The sequence below is a fragment of the Anomaloglossus baeobatrachus genome, chromosome 5 (genome assembly GCF_048569485.1).
Source record: "Anomaloglossus baeobatrachus isolate aAnoBae1 chromosome 5, aAnoBae1.hap1, whole genome shotgun sequence".
Taxonomy (NCBI): domain Eukaryota; kingdom Metazoa; phylum Chordata; class Amphibia; order Anura; family Aromobatidae; genus Anomaloglossus; species Anomaloglossus baeobatrachus.
Window position 1 is genome coordinate 19,025,037 of NC_134357.1, and position 19,089 is coordinate 19,044,125.

Consider the following 19,089-nt stretch of genomic DNA (forward strand, 5'->3'; position numbering starts at 1 on the left):
AAAAATATAAGCAGTCATTAGAGTGACAGAAAATGTAGACTCTGGAAGCAACATGTATCATTATATACGGCATATTTCACATAAGGACAATAAAAATGCAGACATGATAGCAATATCAAAGATGGAACCCATCAGGTCACAGAAAGATCACATATAGTTGTATTTTTCACTTGTAAGGGGTATGGACCCCGAAGTGCAAGTATTCAAAAGTGTCACATGGAAGTACATAACAGTGAGTATAGAACCCCCATAGAGGGTAAAACTAACCCGGAATACCCAAGGAACATATCTGCTGAATAATTGTGCATACAGAACTCCTACACAAAGAGAGATGCAGACATGATAGCAATATCAACGATATAGAGCCCACCAGGTCACAGATAGATCACATATAGCTGTTTTTTCACTTATAAGGGGTATGAACCCCAAAATGCAGATATTCAAAAATGTCACATAAAAGTACATAACCATGAGTATAGAGCCCCCATAGAGGGTAAACCCAACCCAGAATCCCAAAGGACATATCTGCAGAATAATTGTGCATACAGAACTCGTGCACACATATATGTACATATAACGTATAACCTGCCAAAAAAGTCTCTATGGAGGAAAAACCCCTCTTGATGGAGCAGGAAACTTCATGAGGCACACATAGTTTTAATATAATTCTTGGACAAAAAATAAGGAGATGTCAAAAAGACATAGGAAGTCCATGGATCAAAAAATGCTGGAAAAGACACATGGCCAGAGGAGGAAAGTAGATAGAACCGTGAAAAGATCAGAATCCGTCACTAAGGACATTGAAGACGTTCCAACACCCGACATGGTTTCTTCAAAAGAGGGAGATGAATCTTCATTCTGTTCCATCGAGGAAGATCAAACACACCAAAGTATATATTCACACCTGCAATCAAAGAAAAACCACAAATGAGTGGACAAGAGGAGTGCCCCCCCCCCCCCACGGGGACCCCCAAATAAGAAAGAGGGGGGGGTTTCCCTGGGGGAAACAGAATGACCGAAAGTCCAGCTGGTGTTGGGCCAACTGGAAAAGTTCAGTCAACCTTTATGTCAAAGAGAGAACATCCCCCAGAGGGTCCAAAACTGAACCCAAAACGAGCCCTCATTTCTTATAGAAGCCACTGAACAACATTTCCTCATTGAGGCCGTTGGGGGAAAGGCTCCGAAGTTGATAGATCCACCTGGCCTCCCTTCTCAGCAATTCATCAGACATCTTTCCCCCCCGAATATTAAGGGGGACAGATTCAAGCACCAATATCCGGACCTTACGAAAAGAGCCATTATGTAAATCAAGGAAATGTTTAGCCACAGAAGTGATGGGCTTACCTTGAGCTTGATCTCTCTTGGCCCGTCCGATATTTGAGAAGTGGTGCTGAATCCGTCGCCGAAGCTCCTGTGTGGTCTGTCCAACATATAATTTGGGACAATCACACATCAGAAGGTACACACCATTTTTGGTACGACAGTTGGAATAAACCTTAGTCGTGATAGTCCCTGGAAAGATAGAAATTTGGACAGACCTATCGGCAGCAAGAAAGGGACATATGGAACAATCCCCACAAGGAAAAGAACCGACCAGTCTCTCTCCCCGACCCAAAGAGACTGTATTACTCCTGTAGTACACATGAATTACTTTCAGTTTCACTCGGCCCGGAGCCGAGTGAAGCAGAAAGGGCTGCTTCTCACTTGCGAGTTTCTCGCAGTAGAGCAATGCGAGAAAAACTCGCATTGGAATCGGACACATGTTAGTGAATGATTCAGCTCGCATTTGCGATTTTTTTTCTTAGTCCAAATCGGACTGAGAAAAAAATCGCAGTATGCTGCTTTTTTGCGAGTTTCTACTGCGAGTCTCTCCAATGCAAGTCTATGGGAGCGTGTAAATAATCGGATGTCACGGGACGGCACTCACACCATCCTAGTGACATCCGATTTTCTAAATACATTTCTCGCATGTTTCCTAAAACACTGGAAATGAGTGATGTCTCACATTGTCTGTCAATCACTATTCTCTGTCAGTCGGTCTCTCCCTCTCGGTCTCTATTCTCTCTCTGTCGGTCCGTCACTATCTCTGTCTCTCTCTCACAGTCTGTCGGTCATTTTCCCCTCCTCTCTCATACTCACCGTTCCCCGGTTCGGAGCTGCACGGCATTCACACTGCTGCGGCGGCTTTTACTATTTTGAAAAAGCCGGCCGCTCATTAAACAATCTCGTATTACGCTGGACCATCCTGGATTACGCCGGATATGGAGGGCTTTTTGGGGCTTATTAAATTGTTGAACCAGGGAATTTGTTAGTGTTTTTTATTTCTAATAATGGATTTTTTCAGGTGTGTGTGTTTATTTACTGTAATCTACAGATTAATCATGGAGGGAATCTCGGGGAGACGCCTGACATGATTAATCTAGGATTTAGTGGCAGCTATGGGCTGCCAATAACTCCTTATTACCCCGATTTGCCAACGCACCAGGGCAAATCGGGAAGAGCCGGGTACAGTCCCAGAACTGTCGCATCTAATGTATGCGGCAATTCTGGGCGGCTGCTGACTGATATTGTTAGGCTGGCGGGCTCCCCATAACGTGGAGCTCCCCATCCTGAGAATACCAGCCTTCAGCCGTATGTCTTTATCTGGCTGGTATTGAAATTGGGGGGGACCGCACGCCGGTTTTTTTAATTATTTAATTATTTATTTTACTGCACAGTATAGACACGCCCACCGGCTGCTGTGATTGGGTGCAGTGAGACACCTGTCACTCAGCGTGGGGGCATGTCTCACTGCAACCAATCATAGGCGCCGGTGGGCGGGGAAAGCAGGGAATACGAGATTGTTTAATGAGCGGCCGGCTTTTTCAAAATAGTAAAAGCCGCCGCAGCAGTGTGAATGCCGTGCAGCGCTGCGCCGGGGATCGGTGAGTATATGAGAGAGAGCTGCTAACTTCAGTCACTCAGGGGATTAGCGGTCACCGGTGAGTCCTTCACATGTGACCGCTAATCAGGACGCGGCACAGACAGAGCCGCAGCATGACAATGAAGTCGGGTGAAGTTAATCCGAGTTCATTCTGATCGTGCGGCTCTGTCTGTGTCTGCTGTCATCTGCCATTCAGCTCTGCTACATGGCTGTCTGTGTCTGCTGTCAGCGGCCATGTAGCAGAGCTGAATGGCAGATGACATAGTAAAAAATACGCATTACACACGCATTACACACGCTAGTAAAATCATTAATTTATTCAGAAAAAGCATCGCACTTGCGTTGCACTCGGACCTAACGTGAACTAAAATCAGCCGAGTTTTTTTCAGCCAACTCTGACAGATTTTACTCGCATAGATGTATTTCCAGCCAAAGTGAGCGTATCTGCTGTTTACAGCTGTGCAGTGGTTTCAGCAGATAGGGCAGAGCGATCGGACTGCTGATCGCTATAGCCCCCTAGGGGGACTAGTAAAATAAAAAAAAGTAAAAAAAAACCCCTAAAAGTTCAAATCACCCCCCTTTCACCCCATTGAAAATTAAAGAGTAAAAAAATAAAAACTATACACACATTTGTATCGTTGCGTTCAGAAACGCCCAATCTATCAAAATATAAAATCAATTAATCTGATCAGTAAACAGCGTAGCAGCAAAAAATTCCAAACGCCGAAATTACGTTTTTTTTGTCGCCACAACTTTTGCGCAAAATGCAATATGAGGCGATCAAAACTTAGCATCTGCGCAAAAATGGTACAGTTAAAAACGTCAGCTCGAGACGCAAAAAATAAGCCGTCACTGAGCCATAAATCCTGAAAAATGAGATTCCTACGGGTCACGGAATATGGCGTAAAACGTGCGCCACTTTTTTCGGACAAACTTCCCATTTTTTTAACCCCTTATATAAAAGTAAACCTATACATGTTTGGTGTCTACGAACTCGCACTGACCTGAGGCATCACACCCACACATCATTTTTACCATATAGTGAACACAGTGAATAAAATATCTCAACAAAAACAATAGTGCTATCGCACTTTTTTTTGCAATTTTTCTGCATTTGGATTTTTTTCCCATTTTCCAGTACACTATATGGTAAAACTTATGGTTTCATTTAAAAGTACAGCTTGTTCTTCAAAAGATGAGCCCTCACATGACCATATTGACTGAAAAAAAAAAAAAATGGAAAGCGAAAAATCGGCCAGTTGTGAAGGGGTTAACAATAAAAATGCTGCAAAACAGCTGGACAAAGTAAGGCTATGTGCGCACAGTGCGTTTTTCGGGTGCGTTTTTGGCCTCAAAACTGCATGACTTTGCTTCCCCAGCAAAGTCTATGAGTTTTCATTTTTGCTGTCCGCTGCGTTTTTGAGCTTAAAAAAAAATGGACATGTCAATTCTTTCCTGCGTTTTTCTGCGTTTTCCCCCCATACAATGCATTGGAAAAACGCAAAACGCAGAGATCAAAAAGGCAGCAAAACGCAGCCAAAAATGCACCAAATCGCGGTAAAAACGCATGCATTTTTGCCACGTTTTTTTGACGCGGGTGCGTTTTTAGCGGCCAAAACCGCACAAAAACGCAGCGTCAAAAAAACGCAGTGTGTGCTTAGCCTAACTATCTCTATTGAGCTAGTCTGTCTGTCTTTTCTTTTTGTCAATTTTATATGTTCATATTTTCTTTATATCCCTCTGTCTATTTTATCTCTCTTTCTATATCTATAATTTTTCAGGATTTGTCCATCTTTTACACATTAAAAAACCATTCATTATCATGCGTGTGGCTTATACCTGTTTAAACACGACCGTGTAATGGGCCTAAGTGAGTAAATAAATCTAGGAACAGCAGCAGGAAAGTGAGATCCAGCACCATGACAACCAGCACTGCAGTGCAGCACACGCTGAGCCTCCTGGTCATGTGACCCCTGACTCCTCCCACACATGTGACTGATCACATGCTGGTGACATCACGGCAGGTCCTGTAAGCACAGAGCAGCGTATTCTCCAGTGTGCGGCTCTGCAGGTGGCGGAGGTGAGTGCAGATTCCCCGTCCAGGGACTGTTTATCTCTTCACAGCTATTTCCTATAACCCGGCGTTTATTTATATGTTTATTTGTTTTTTATTGTTGTTTTTGCAAGAGCCGGATCTTTATTACTCTTCTGTGGGGGTCGCAGTATGAGAGCGGGGGTTAGTTTTGTTGCGGGGCTTGTGTTATTGATTGGCGCCATTTTCGGGTGCAGAGAACTTATTTTGAGAAGTTGGAAAAAATCGATCAATAACTCCATTGTTCTTTCTTTGTTTTAAAGAGACCCTGTCATCCCGATTTATCCTGATAAAGTAAAGGTGCGGCCATATTGGGGCTGTTATACTGATGGAATAGACACCGGTTGTGCAGAAATCTGCAGCCCGGTTGTTGTTTAATTCATTATAGAAGTTTTGGTGCAATATTTTGCTTTTCCTGCAATGTGGCGGGGCTGTGGGTAGAGTCTTCGGCTCTGCCACTGCCCCTCTGCGTTTGTACAAGCCAATTTTTTATTTTTTTGCTAGAATTGCCTGAAGCAAGGACAGAGCTTACACACATTCATCTCTGGGCAGTCTTCAGCAAAATGGCACTGCGGAGAGTGCATGCACACACTCGCATAGGACAGTCTTAAGAAAAATAGCGCCATGGGCGTTGAATATGCACAATGATATCTGACGGTCTGCAGAAAAATGGCGTCATGGGCGGTGTATATGCACAGTGACATCAACCTGTCTTTAACAAAGTAGACCTGTGGCATGCTTCCGTCTTTACCATAATGCCGCTGTGGGCGGTGCATGTACACCATAACATCCTATGGTTTTCAGCAGAATGATACCGGTGGAGCTGCATGTGCAGATGGAGTTCTTGGTACGTCATTAAGCCGAAGTCTTAATCTGCGCATGCGCCACATGTGTGACTCGCTGGACTAGCCAGGTAGTCACAGACACAACACCTCACACACACACACCCCCCCCTCCCCTGGTTAGTCTATTAGTCAAACTTCAAATCCTTGTTGCCCCCTTCAGGGGCTGATGTCCACACCAGGTTTGGTGGAGCCGGGTGGTTGGCCCCACCCACCGAGGAGTTCACAGTCCTGGAGGCGGGAAAAGCAGTTAGTGTTTGGAGTTGGAGTAGAGGAGTCGGAGAGAGAGGAGTGAAGTGAGGAGCCCGGAGTGGGCAGGAGAGAAGTGAAGTGTAGTAGAGGAGAAGTGACGCTGCTAGTGTCTGGAATGGAGTCCAGGCACGGAGCAAGGTCGGCAGACGGTGGTGGCCCTCCGCAGGAGTGGGAGCAGATCCGAGGGACCGGAGACGGGCGGTGGGCCCGCCGGTACTGTACCGGGGAACAGATCCTGTAACCAGCACACAGGCAGGGCCATCGGACCCGGCAAAGATCAAATCCGAGTGTGACCGGAACCCCCAGGGTTCCCTAACTACCAAGTCCCGTCAGAAGGCAACCGCCCAACCCGTCAGGATAAAGAGCCACCGCCAAGGGCTAGAGATCCAAAGGGCCAGCACCTGCGGGCAAGAAAAGCTCCCTAGGGCATATACACCAGGGAGTGGACTACCGTTGGGAAACCATCATAGTCAAATCAGTTCCAGGGTGCAGGGAAAGACAGCCACCATCACCTGTCCGGGGAGAGCAACGCAGCAGCCGGCTGCGGGACCCGTCCATCCAGCCGTTTGGTTTACCGATGACTTTTGTGCCTTTGTATCTGAGTGAGTACAACAGTGCCATCCGGCACCGCGCCGCGCTGTCCCTGCAACCCAGCTACCCTGCCTCCCCGTATCATCACCGGGCCCCGGGAACACCAACACCTACCCACGGAGGGGGGGAATCAACATCTCAGCTGCTCCCTGCCATCGCTCCCGGGATCCCCATCACTAAGCAGCGGTGGTGCCCACTCTCACCACGACCCGTGGGTGGCGTCACGAACTAACTAAATCTTCAAACAAACACAAACCACCCCTTTTTCACTCACGGGCGAGGAGCGCTGCTCGAGTCCCCGGATCCGGCCCACCGCTCGAGCCACCGAGCAGCACCCAGCAGAGGCACTGGACCCGAGCGTTAGCGAGCGCGCCCCGCCGCCCGCGACAAAACTTGGCGTCACGAACAGGATCGAATCAGTCTACCTACCGGTAGAAGTGCACCTTGCAGTTCCCGCCGGCGGTGTCCGGACGAAAAATTTGAAATTCCGCCATCTTGGGCGCAAAGGTTTTCCCGCTCGAGCGTCTTCCCCGAGCGGGGAAGGCGCGAAAGAACAGCCCCGCCCCCTGAAGCAGGAAGTGCTAGAAAGAACCAAGGGGGGGCGGGTGGTAGCCTGCCTAATGTTGCCAAGTGGATAAAAGAAGCGGGGACGCCAGGACTCTGCATATATCCGGTTCCTGGAAGCCTACGATCAGCATGTACGTCCCGTCCGGTGATGCCGAAATCCCAGAGCCCATGCCAGGAACAGCGGCGTGGGTGGAAGTCCGGACCGCACAAATGTGCTGCCGCTTGCAGACCCAGGTCCGGTTCTTGATGAAGCACTGGGTGGCCGAGATGGAGGATGTGGCAGCAGCTATGCAGAGACGCGAGGTGGAGGCAGTGTTGGAGGAGGGGGTAAGCGACCCACGCCCCTGTGTCCGAGAAGGACCGGTCGCTGCGGCTGAGGGGCCCGGTCTGCCTCCTCTCACCCTCCTGCCTCCCCCGACATCCGTACCGGTTGCTGTTGCCCCTCCACTCGGTCCGCTACCCCCAACATCGGTAGCGGAAGCCAACCCGTCCGCCCTCGAGGACCGGCCTGTAGGCGTTACCCGGAGACGGCCCGCACCTGTGGAGGTGCCCGCCCGTGAAGCATAGCCCCCGGATGACCCGGCTCCGGCAGTCCGCCCGGCCGTGGAAGAACTGAAAGCTGCGGGTCCGAAGGCCCAACCGGTGAGGCCATCTGTCCCTGAACCTCCTGTCTCGGCTGAGGCTACGCCGGGTCGTCGCTGCAGGGCAGCACCCCAGGCCACGTCACCGCCGGACCCCCCAAAGAGCATGCTGGTTGTAGCCGGCGTGGGGGCAATCCAAATCCAGCGGGGCCCGACCCGAGCGCAGGGGTACGCCAACGCCCCGTACTGGGACAAACAGGTGAATCCGTTGGGCCAGGAGATAGCCGCCAGGGAGTGGGAGAGAGCCGATGTGGTGGCCCGTACCATACGGGAAAAAGATCATCTACGGCACGCCACCTTCCGGGTGCGGGGCCCGATCTACGAGGGCCAGGTCAGGCGATTCAACCCCAGGCGGGGGTACGGATTCATCTACGAGACGGGCCTGGAGGCCGAGATATTTGTGGCCCGCCGGGATGTGAATGCCCATCTGCCAACGGGCCATCCAGGGCGTGATCTGCTGCCAGGTGACCTGGTGACTTACACCCGACATTGCGGGGAGAGGGGCTGGTATGTCCTTGATGTGAAGCAGAGGGAAGGTCGCGGCACCCAGATGCGGTCCCAGTCCCCTCCCCCACCGTGCCGTCCGGAAGTGGAAGAGGTCCTTGATGAGTGTGACCTCAAGTAAGGAAGCGGCCCTCCGCTGTAACCCAGTTGTCCCCCGTTGGGACCCTCAGCACCGGTTTGTTCGAGTTGAATGATTGAACAATGATTAACCGAGTACTTCACCTGATTGCCGTCCGTTCTCAAAAGAAAAGCCGTCCCCGTTGGGACTGGAGTAGTCCCTGTTTCGTAAAACCGTTAGCCCATTACCGCATGAGGAACTGCTCATGAACATGGCCAAGAACTTGCAGGCCACCCACGAACTAGTGGGCTTGTAAATAATGTGGTGGGCTGTTTTCCGTTGCCGCCTCCGGAGAGGCAGGTTGGAGGAAGGACCCGCAGCAGAGCAGGCTGGGGTCCGGTCACCACCAGGACCGGTGACCATTCTCCGGGGGTCAGGGGTCCCCCTTGGACATGGGGTTCCCTGAAATGACAGCCGAGTGCGAGACACCGTACCCGTTCCCGCTCGGGTGACCTGGACCTGGACTGGGGTGAAAGGGGTGCTGCCCGTTTCCTAGGGGCAGCATCAAGGTACAGTTTGTTTGGGTGGGAGAGCGGAAGACCGTAGACCCGTCCGTTGTTAATAAAAGTGTTTTTATATTTTCCGTTTAGTAACGTTAAAGGAAGTACCTCCCGTCAGGGAAGACAAAAAGCAAACTTGTGTTGAATGTTTTACCTGTTACTTTATATCTTTACAGAAAATAAAACCGGTGATGGACGGGCAGCCCGCGGACGGTCTGCATTTCACCAAGGGGGAATGTGACGCCCTGGACTAGCCAGGTAGTCACAGACACAACACCACACACACACACACACCCTCCCCTGGATAGTCTATCAGTCAAATTTGAAATCCTTGTTGCCCCCTTCAGGGGCTGATGTCCACACCAGGTGGGGTGGAGCCAGGCAGTTGGCCCCACCCACCGAGGAGTTCACAGTCCTGGAGGCGGGAAAAACAGTTAGTTGATGTTGGGAGTTGGTGTAGAGGAGTCGGAGAGAGAGGAGCCCGGAGTGGGCAGGAGAGAAGTGAAGTGTAGTAGAGGAGAAGTGACGCTGCTAGTGTCTGGAACGGAGTCCAGGCACGGAGCAAGGTCGGCAGACGGTGGTGGCCGTCCGCAGGAGTGGGAGTGGAACCGAGGGACCGTAGACGGGCGGTGGGCCCCCCGTACCGTACCGGGGAACAGATCCTGTAACCAGCACACAGGCAGGGCCATCGGACCCCGATCAGGCTAGAAGCCGCCGGGAAAGATCAAATCCGAGTGTGACCAGCACACAGGCAGGGCCATCGGACCCGGCAAAGATCAAATCCGAGTGTGACCGGAACCCCCAGGGTTCCCTAACTACCAAGTCCTGTCAGAAGGCAACCGCCCAACCCGTCAGGATAAAGAGCCACCGCCAAGGGCTAGAGATCCAAAGGGCCAGCGCCTGCGGGCAATGAGAGCTCCCTAGGGCATATATACCAGGGAGTGGACTACCGTTGTGAAACCATCATAGTCAAATCAGTTTCAGGGTGCAGGGAAAGACAGCCACCATCACCTGTCCGGGGAGAGCAACGCAGCAGCCGGCTGCGGGACCCGTCCATCCAGCTGTTTGGTTTACCGATGACTTTTGTGCCTTTGTATCTGAGTGAGTACAACAGTGCCATCTGGCACCGTGCCGCGCTGTCCCTGCAACCCAGCTACCCTGCCTCCCCGTATCATCACCGGGCCCCGGGATCACCAACCCCTACCCACGGAGGGGGAAATCAACATCTCAGCTGCTCCCTGCCATCGCTCCCGGGATCCCCATCACTAAGCAGCGGTGGTGCCCACTCTCGCCACGACCCGTGGGTGGCGTCACGAACTAACTAAATCCCCAAACAAACACAAACCACCCCTTTTTCACTCACGGGCGAGGAGCGCTGCTCAAGTCCCCGGATCCGGCCCACCGCTCGAGCCACCGAGCAGCACCCAGCAGGGGCGCCGGACCCGAGCGTTAGTGAGCGCGCCCCACCGCCTGCGACACATGCAGGTGCCATTTTGCTGAAGACCATCGGGAGATGAATGTGTGAAAGTGCCGCCGTTTCTGCATGGAGATGCCGCAGCAGACCTGAAGACCCTAACCAAGGTCCCGTCCCGATGCACAAAAAGGATTTTGCACTAAAATGTCCATCATGAATTAAACAAGAACCAAGCTGCAGATTTCTGCACAACAGGTATCTCTTATGGCCTTTAACATGTTAAAGCACCACTCAAGCATTTTTTTTTTCCTGTTTTTGTTTCTTTTTAATAATGCTGAATTTGTGGTGGTCTTTTATTTGCCACGCTCACTATATGGTAAAACTGATGCATCAGTATGAAAAAAACCCCTCAGAATTGTGTCCAAAAAAATATAGAGCTTTTGGAGCCATTTTTGGAGACCCGTAGCGTTCTCATTTTTCGGGATCTGGGGCTCAGTGATGGCTTATTTTTGCGCTGACATTTTTAATGATACTGTCTTTGCACAGATGTGATGGTTTGATCGCCTGTTATTGCATTTAAATGCAATGTTGCAGCGACCCAAAAAATGTTGGCGTTTGGATTTTCTCGCTACGCCATAAACTGATCAGATGTGGCATTTCTGAACATGGCCATAACAAACGTGTTTTCAATGGGGCGAAAAGGTGGTGATATGAACCTCTAGGTTTCTATTTTTTTCATATTTTTAAACTTTTTTTTACTGATTTTATTAGTCCCACCCTGCCACTACCCCATCCCTTTTCTCTGCCCCCTCACATTTTTCTCATCCAATACTGTCTCCTCACTACTACCCATAGTGTGTCCAAATACATTTCCCCCTTGCTTCCCATAATGTGTCTGCGCCCATCTTGCCCTCTTGGTCTCCATACTGTGTCCTCAATTTTTCCCCTCAATCCCCATCCAGACCTCAAATTCCCCATCTCAATTCCCATACTGTCCTCAAAATTCCTTTCCTCCATTTGCTCCCCATACTGTGTTCGTATGCACTCCTCCCTCTCTCCCCATACTATGTCTGTATACATTCCCCCTCCCCACCCTGTCCTCCCTCCTCACCCTATATTATGTCTGTATATACATTCCTCCCCCTCACCCTGTCTCCCCCTATTGTGTCCGTGTGTACATTACTGCCTCCTCACCACATATTGTCTGTGTATATGACTCTCCCGCCCCAGGGCCTTAGGTGACTCGGTGTCAGGCCGGACTAGTTCGGGCTAGTCAGCGGTGGCGTGGCCCGACTCCGTGACCCTGGTGGAGTCAACTAAAATGGCAGATGGGGGAGATGATGGAGGGAATTATAATAAAGTTCGTGACGCCACCTGTGGTTTTGCGGCTATGTAGGCCGCCGCTGCTGGACGGGACTCCCGGGGCCGGTGTTATGGCAGCTGAGGTGTTTCTTGCGGTACCCCGGGGCGACCGTTAGTAAAGTCTATCGTGGTTGTAGTAAGGTAGGGACTGGGTGGACTTCAGCAGCAGGAGTGGGATAGATGGGACTTGTAGTACTCCTGGTTGTATATTGCAGGGCTGACAGGGCGGTGGAAGGGAACAGACACAGACAATGATTTCTTTTACCGTCTCCTTTACTTGTTTTCAACCGGTGACATCCAGGGAGCCTGTTACAGATGGCGGTGGCGATCTGGTAGCCTGGAAGCAATCAGGGAACTCACAATGGCCAGGTGAGTAATGAGGCCTGATCCCTATGCTCTGTCTGTTTATGCAGGGCCCTGCTGCTTCAGCGGCCCGTTCTGCTGTTCTTAGAGGTAATTTTTACCTCACCCGTATGGCAGGCTGTGTGGACCGACACAGATGCCGCTCTGCCATTCGCGGCTCCAGGTCCTGGCTCTCCAGCTGTGCCTCCGGGTGTGGGGTGGACAAGAGACCTGAAGTCCTTTTTGTCCTCTGGATTCGACCACGAGTACTCGAGTGGCCCCAAACTCCGGTATTCGGTTTTCAAGCGGTGACCTCTGGGTGAGCTGACTGCGCTCCACTCCCCGATGTCCTTCTCCTCTTTGCCTCATTGTGGACCGTGTTTCTCTGGGCTGAGCGATCCGGCTCAGCTCCCAGCTCACACACCACCAAGAAAACCCTCAACGTAGGCTCTGGGCGTGCGTCAGAGCATCGATGCCCCAATTCTTTGCCTGCCGGACGGGTTTTTCTTCTGGGGTTTCAACCGAGCATCCTGCTCGGTGCTTAACTATTTACAAATAAAGTTCTGGATATTCACTGTCCATACCCTACAGTCTTTTCTCAATAACTTATATTCATTCAAATAAACAAGTATATTTACATTTTTATGCAAGAAAATAGTTTAACTATATACATTTTTTTTTTTACAGATACCACTTTACTGTATCTAAGGGGATGCTATCACTGGGTACTACGTTGGGACCTGCGTAGTACTGGTTGTAATTCCTCACTACCTGGTGTGTGTTCTACCTCAATGTTGCAGGTAGGCCTAACTGGTAGGGTTGGCAATCTCCTACGCGTTCTTAGATTCACTAAGGGCATGACAGATTCACCACTGGCAGGGTATTGATTCTCCTGTTCCACTGCTGGTGTGGCATCTGATGTTTGGGCCGACAAGTCTTCAGGTGGATCTGTAACCTCTACTGTTTCTGGTACTATTACTTGTGGGAAAGTCAATACTGGTACCACTATAGCCTGGTTTATCTGAGTCCTTGTTCTGGGGAATTCTCCATGTACTTTTTGAATTGTTTCTTCTTTTTCTTGAGGTTGGGGATTTTCTTGATCTTCTTCTTTGGTTTTACACCATTCAGGGCATATCTTCAGACGATCTCTGGAAACTGCTTGATGTGTTTTGCCTCCATCTTTATTTATGAGACACCGTTTGTGATTGTCAAAATTTGACAATAATTGTGTAGGGTGCAGATTCCCACTGGTCATCTAATTTGTGCATTCTACGCTTTTTCTTGAGGAGCTGTTCTCCAGGTGCTAAGGTAGTTGCTGGGGTTGTTTGATTGTAGTTCTTTTCTTGTTGCATTCTTGCTTGGGACAGGCTCTATTCTACACATTCCTGAACTTTGCGGTACTGTTGTTGCTGCTCTGCATCCCAATCTTCCTTCTGCTGGACTGTGTCAGGTGACAAAGTTCCCATGTCGAAGTCTACAGGTAACTTGCCAGGTCTTGCTCGCATCAGGTAAGCCGGGGCGCAGTTGGTAGAGTTTACTGGGATATGATTGTACAAGTCCACCAGGTCTGGTAACTTCTCTGGCCACAGGTTTCTTTCCACTAGAGGCAGAGTCTTGAGCAAGTCGATAACCACCTGATTCATTTTCTCACACAGTCCATTGGTTTGAGGGTGGTACGGTGTCATTCTTATTTTCTTACAGCTGTACAGATTACAGAATTCCTGGAACACTTCTGCCTCGAATGCAGGGCCCTGGTCAGTCAGTACTTTTTCAGGATAACCGTTGAGCCGACAAAAGTGTGCTTGAAATGCCTTAGCTGCTGTCTTGGCTGTTTGATCTTTCACAGGCACCACTACCAGGAAACTGGAGTAAAGGTCCACAATGGTGAGGGCATAGACATAGCCTGACCGGCTTGGTGTTAATTTCACATTGTCCAAGGACACTAACTCAAGGGGCTGCTTTGTGATGATTTGTTGCAGGGGAGCCCTCTGGCTAGTATAATCTTTCCGCCTCAGGTTACATGGGCCACATTCTCGGCACCACTTCTCGATTGCCTTTCTCATGCCAATTCAGTAGAACCGGTCACGGAGTAGGATCTCCAACTTCTTCCACCCGAAGTGTCCTGCTCCATCGTGGTATGCTTCTAGGACCATAGGTGCATCCCTCTGTGGAACCACTATTTGCCAGACAAGTTCATTGGTCCGCCAATTAACATATCTTTTTCATAACTTGCCTTTGTAGAGACACAGTCGACCCCTCTCTTTCCACAGCTGTTGGGCTTCTTGTGGAGCATCAGGACTAAGATGGGGGTCAGCTTGTGCCAGCTTTTCTTTGACTAATCGGACGGCCGGGTCACTGTTCTGCGTTTCCTCCCATCCATAGTGAGGCAACGGGTTGAAAGAGACCCCTTGTTGGCTCGAGCGCTTCTCTATTACAGCATGCACGTACTGGGAGACACCTTGTTGGTGGAAAGCTGTTAACTCTATCTCTTCCAGCTCATCCAGGTCTTCTTCGAACTCGAGTAAATGAGGCATTCAGGACAGCGCGTCAGCATTGGTATTCTTTCGGCCAGCTCTGTACTTGATGGTAAAGTCATAGTTGGACATCCGAGCCATCCATCGCTGTTCCAGCGCACCTAGCTTGGCTGTTGCCAGGTGGGTCAACGGATTGTTGTCCGTGAAGATGGTAAACTTGGCTGAGGCCAAGTAATGCTTGAAGCGTTCGGTCACTGCCTAGACGATGGCGTGGAACTCCAGTTTAAAGGAACTGTAGTTTTCTGGGTTCCCTTCTGTGGGACGAAGCTTTCTACTGGCGTAAGCTATCACCTTCTCTCTGCCTCCCTGTACCTGGGACAGAACTGCTCCCAATCCCACGTTGCTGGCATCTGTGTACAGTACAAACGGCTGGCCATAGTAAGGGTAGGCCTGGACTTCCTCCCCTGTGAGAGCCATCTTCAACCGGACAAAGGATGTTTTCTACTTGGCTGTTCCATTCGAATGGAGGACTCTGCTTCTTAGCCTTCTTCGACTGACCCACCAGGAGATCTTAAAGGGGTGCTGCTATTTTCGTGAAACTGTTAATGAACCTTCGGTAGTAGCCCACCAGCCCAAGGAACTGACGCACCTCCTTAATCGTGGTGGGTCTTGGCCAGTTCTTGATTACTGTGACCTTCTCTGGATCAGGTGCCACACCTTCTGCCCTGACTACATGACCCAGATACTTTACCTTTTGGCGTCAAGAGGTGACATTTTGATGGCTTTATCTTCAGGTCAAACCCGGACAAAGACTCAAACACTTAGGCCAGGTGCTTGAGGTGGTCTTCATAGGTCTTTGAGTAGACTATGACGTCATCCAGGTACAATAGCACGGTTTCAAAGTTGTAATGTCCCAAGCAACACTCCATCAATCTTTGAAATGTTGTCGGTGCGTTGCAGAGCCCGAAAGGCATATAGTTGAACTCGTAGAGGCCCAATGGTGTCGTGAATGCGGTCTTCTCCTTGTCCGCCTCTGCCACGGGAACCTGCCAATACCCACTGGTGAGATCCAAGGTGGAGAAATAATTAGCTGATTTTAAGGCTGCTAGCGACTCCTCTATTCTGGGTAGTGGATAAGCATCTTTATGTGTAATGCCGTTAATCTGCCTGTAATCAACACACATTCTCATTGTACCATCTTTTTTTCTTTACGAGCACCAGTGGAGCTGCCCAGGGGCTACAACTATCTCTGATCACCCCAGCCTCCTTCATTTCCCGTAACATCTCTTTGGCACGCTGATATTGAGCTGGGGGTACAGGGCGATATCTCTCTTTAATGGGAGGATGGTCACCATTGGGGATTTGATGTTGAACCCCTTTTACCTGCCCGAAGTCTAGAGGGTGTTTTGCTGAAGACCCGCTCATATTGTTGTACCACCCGGTAAACCCCATGCTTTTGGTGTGAAGGGGTGGAGTCTGTGCCCACATGCAATTTCTGACACCAGTCCTCCAGCTGTTCCTTGGAGCCGTTGTCTTCCGCCTGGTCAGACGGGATCAAGGATTCCACTGTCCTGATGGCATTATTACTGACCGTGTACAGCTTAGCTACAGTGGCGTACTGGGGTAATTTGGCTTCCTCCTCCCCACAATTCAAGATGCGGACAGGTACTCTCCCCTTTCGGATGTCTACTACCCCCCTTGGCTATCAGGACTCCAGGCCTACTGTCTGAATACACAGGTTCTACCAGGGCCTGGTAATCTTGACCCTTGAGGCCTATTGCTGCCCGACACCATATCAACATCTCACTTTTTGGGTGTATTGCAATGGGGAAAGAGTCACTTACCCTCACACTGCCAATTTCTCCTCCGGCCAGCTCTACCTGCTGCCTCCTCATCAGGCCTCGGATCTCCCTCTGTAGGGCACGCTGCTGCCCGAAGCTGGCAGTTTCAGCCACCTGTTGCAACAAGATTATCACCTCGGCAAGACAATTTACTGTAACATTTGTACCGATCATTAACATTGGGTTAGATTCCTTGCAATCAGTGTCCACAATTATCATTCCCTGGGATGACAATTCTACCCGCCCCACTTTAATGGTTACCACTTTATACCCAATTTGAGGCAAGGGCTCAGCATTACTGGCAGGGCCGGCTCCAGGTTTTTATGGGCCCCGGGCGGAAGAGTCCCAGTGGGCCCCATCCACACGCAGACACACACATACAAAGATACGTACACATACATATACATATTTAAAGACAAACTCACAAAAATACATATAAACAGACAAATCTATACAGTCATATACTCTGACATACATAGATACACATCATACATGCAGACAGACAGACGGGGCTCTGCTGCAGACAGACAGACAGACGGGGCTCTGCTGCAGACAGACAGACAGACGGGGCTCTGCTGCAGACAGACAGACAGACGGGGCTCTGCTGCAGACAAACAGACAGACGGGGCTCTGCTGCAGACAGACAGACAGACGGGGCTCTGCTGCAGACAGACAGACAGACGGGGCTCCCACACACGCGGCCTTGCAGGGGCCCACACACGCGGCTCCGGACGGGGGGAGGACATACATCTCGGGGGAAGGGGGGGGGGGAGCCCATACAGCTCACCGGGGCCCATAAATTGGGGGCAGGGAGGGCACATACAGATCGAGTGTGGTGGGGAGGGGTGTAGCACATACCCCTCAGGCTCAGGTGACGGTGGAGAGGGCCCAGAGGGGGCCCACACAGCACCAGAGAGAAGTGCTGTGCTGGGGGTCGCTGGCTGGCACTGCGCCTTCTTCATTTGTGGGACTGAGCAGGACGGCGCGCGGTAGCTCCACCCACAGATGAAGTTCAAGCCAGGAGGACGCATTGAACGCTGTGGTCTGCGCGCCTTAAAGGGAAGGCAGCCGCAGATTCCTGTCGTGCCGAGGACTGCGGTCCCCAGAACTCGGCCCTGGGGCAGCAGAACTGACAAGGCTGAGTTGGCCCCCCTGGTTCTCCAGGGCCCCGGCATTTCCCAGGTGTGCCGGATGCTGACGCCGGCCCTGATTACTGGCTACAATGGTCAAGTCATCATCTGGGCCACGGGTAATGTCTGAATCAGCCCAGTATCTTTTGTACAGGATATAAGGTATGGTCGTTACCTGGGACCACGTCTCCAGGAGGACAGTCATAGGGATCCCATCCAGCACAATAGGAAAGACCGGTCGTCCTCCTACATACTTGTTGCGCCAGGAAGACGAGCCGGATTTTCTTACACCTGGGGGTTGGCTCCTGGCCCCAGGTTCTGCCCGTTTAAAGGACCGTGCCTTGCGTAGTGCCCTGCCTCGTTACAGCGGTGTCAAATCGGTCATCCAGTTGAATCATAATGGTCTGTGTCTTTTTCCTCGGGTTGGTGGGATCTTCCTGTGCTGCATCCACGGGATGGCATCTGGACTGGATGCCAACTCGATGCTTACAGGCAATGGGGTCACCTGTAGAGACTGCACTGTTTTTGTGAGGGCAGCCACACTCTTGGTCAGTTCTTGGACTTGATGTCTGAGGTCTGCAGAGGGGTCATTATCTAGGGTCTGTGCCTCTGCCCCTCAGTTGCTTGGGTTGCGGGCACCACCTCCGGGTATGTGATGAGAGGATGCCGGAGGCATACTGTGTCATTAGGTGCAGATTCTCTCAGCACCCAAATGGCTTGGTCCTTAAACTTTGCAAAGTCCAGGGCAGGGTTCTGCAGGACCATAATACACAGCTGTGTCCTGTGATCGTCTGACAGGAGCCCTTCTATAAACTTCTCGGTCAGTAGCCTGTATTCATCATGTACACTCTCTGGGTCCACCTGTTTAACTGCTCTTAGTGCCTTTTGCAAGTTTAAGGCATAGTCCCGTATACCGTCTTGTGCCTTTTGTTTGAAGCCAAAGAATTTCATTTTAATTTATGCCGCGGTGTGGGTGTCAAAGGTGTCCTTTAACCTGGCCAGTATACGTGTTAATCTCTTTATCAGTGTCAGGCCAGGACTTTACTTCACGCTGGGCTGCGCCAGTTAACTGTCCTATTATTATGCCCACTCTTTGAACTTTTCTCAGGGGGTATACTTCAAATAGCCTTTGTAGCCTCTCTCTAAAGTCGCTCAGGGTATGCGACTCCCCTGAGTATTGCGGTAACCAGGCCGCTCCCGGGAGGTATGGCATTGTGAGCGGCATACGGACGCTGGAGCTGTAGTGGCAGCCTCATCTCTACCTGGGCTGGACATCTTCCTCCCCCCTTAGTGGATCTTACCAGGCTCCGCGTTTCTCTTCCGGGTAGCGCAGGGTTAACTAACCGTCGCTCTGATGGCGGGCTTTCTTCTCGCTCTTTTTCAACTTCTCACTGTATGACGCAGTTTAATTTCTGTGGTATATTAATGGCGGCGTCAGTTTCCACAAACAGTAAAACACAGTCTATTAAACACAGTTCTTAGGCACACAGTACCTG

General features: G+C 50.6%; 1 protein-coding gene across 1 annotated transcript in view; it reads left to right on the forward strand.

Moving 5' to 3' along the window:
- Positions 1-19,089, forward strand: part of LOC142312566 (uncharacterized) — a 74,588-nt gene that overhangs the window by 25,810 nt on the left and 29,689 nt on the right. Inside the window, exon 8 of the mRNA XM_075351558.1 lies at positions 12,220-12,259. Within this exon, the coding sequence (XP_075207673.1) occupies positions 12,220-12,259 (40 nt within the window). The remainder of the gene's footprint in view (positions 1-12,219; positions 12,260-19,089) is intronic.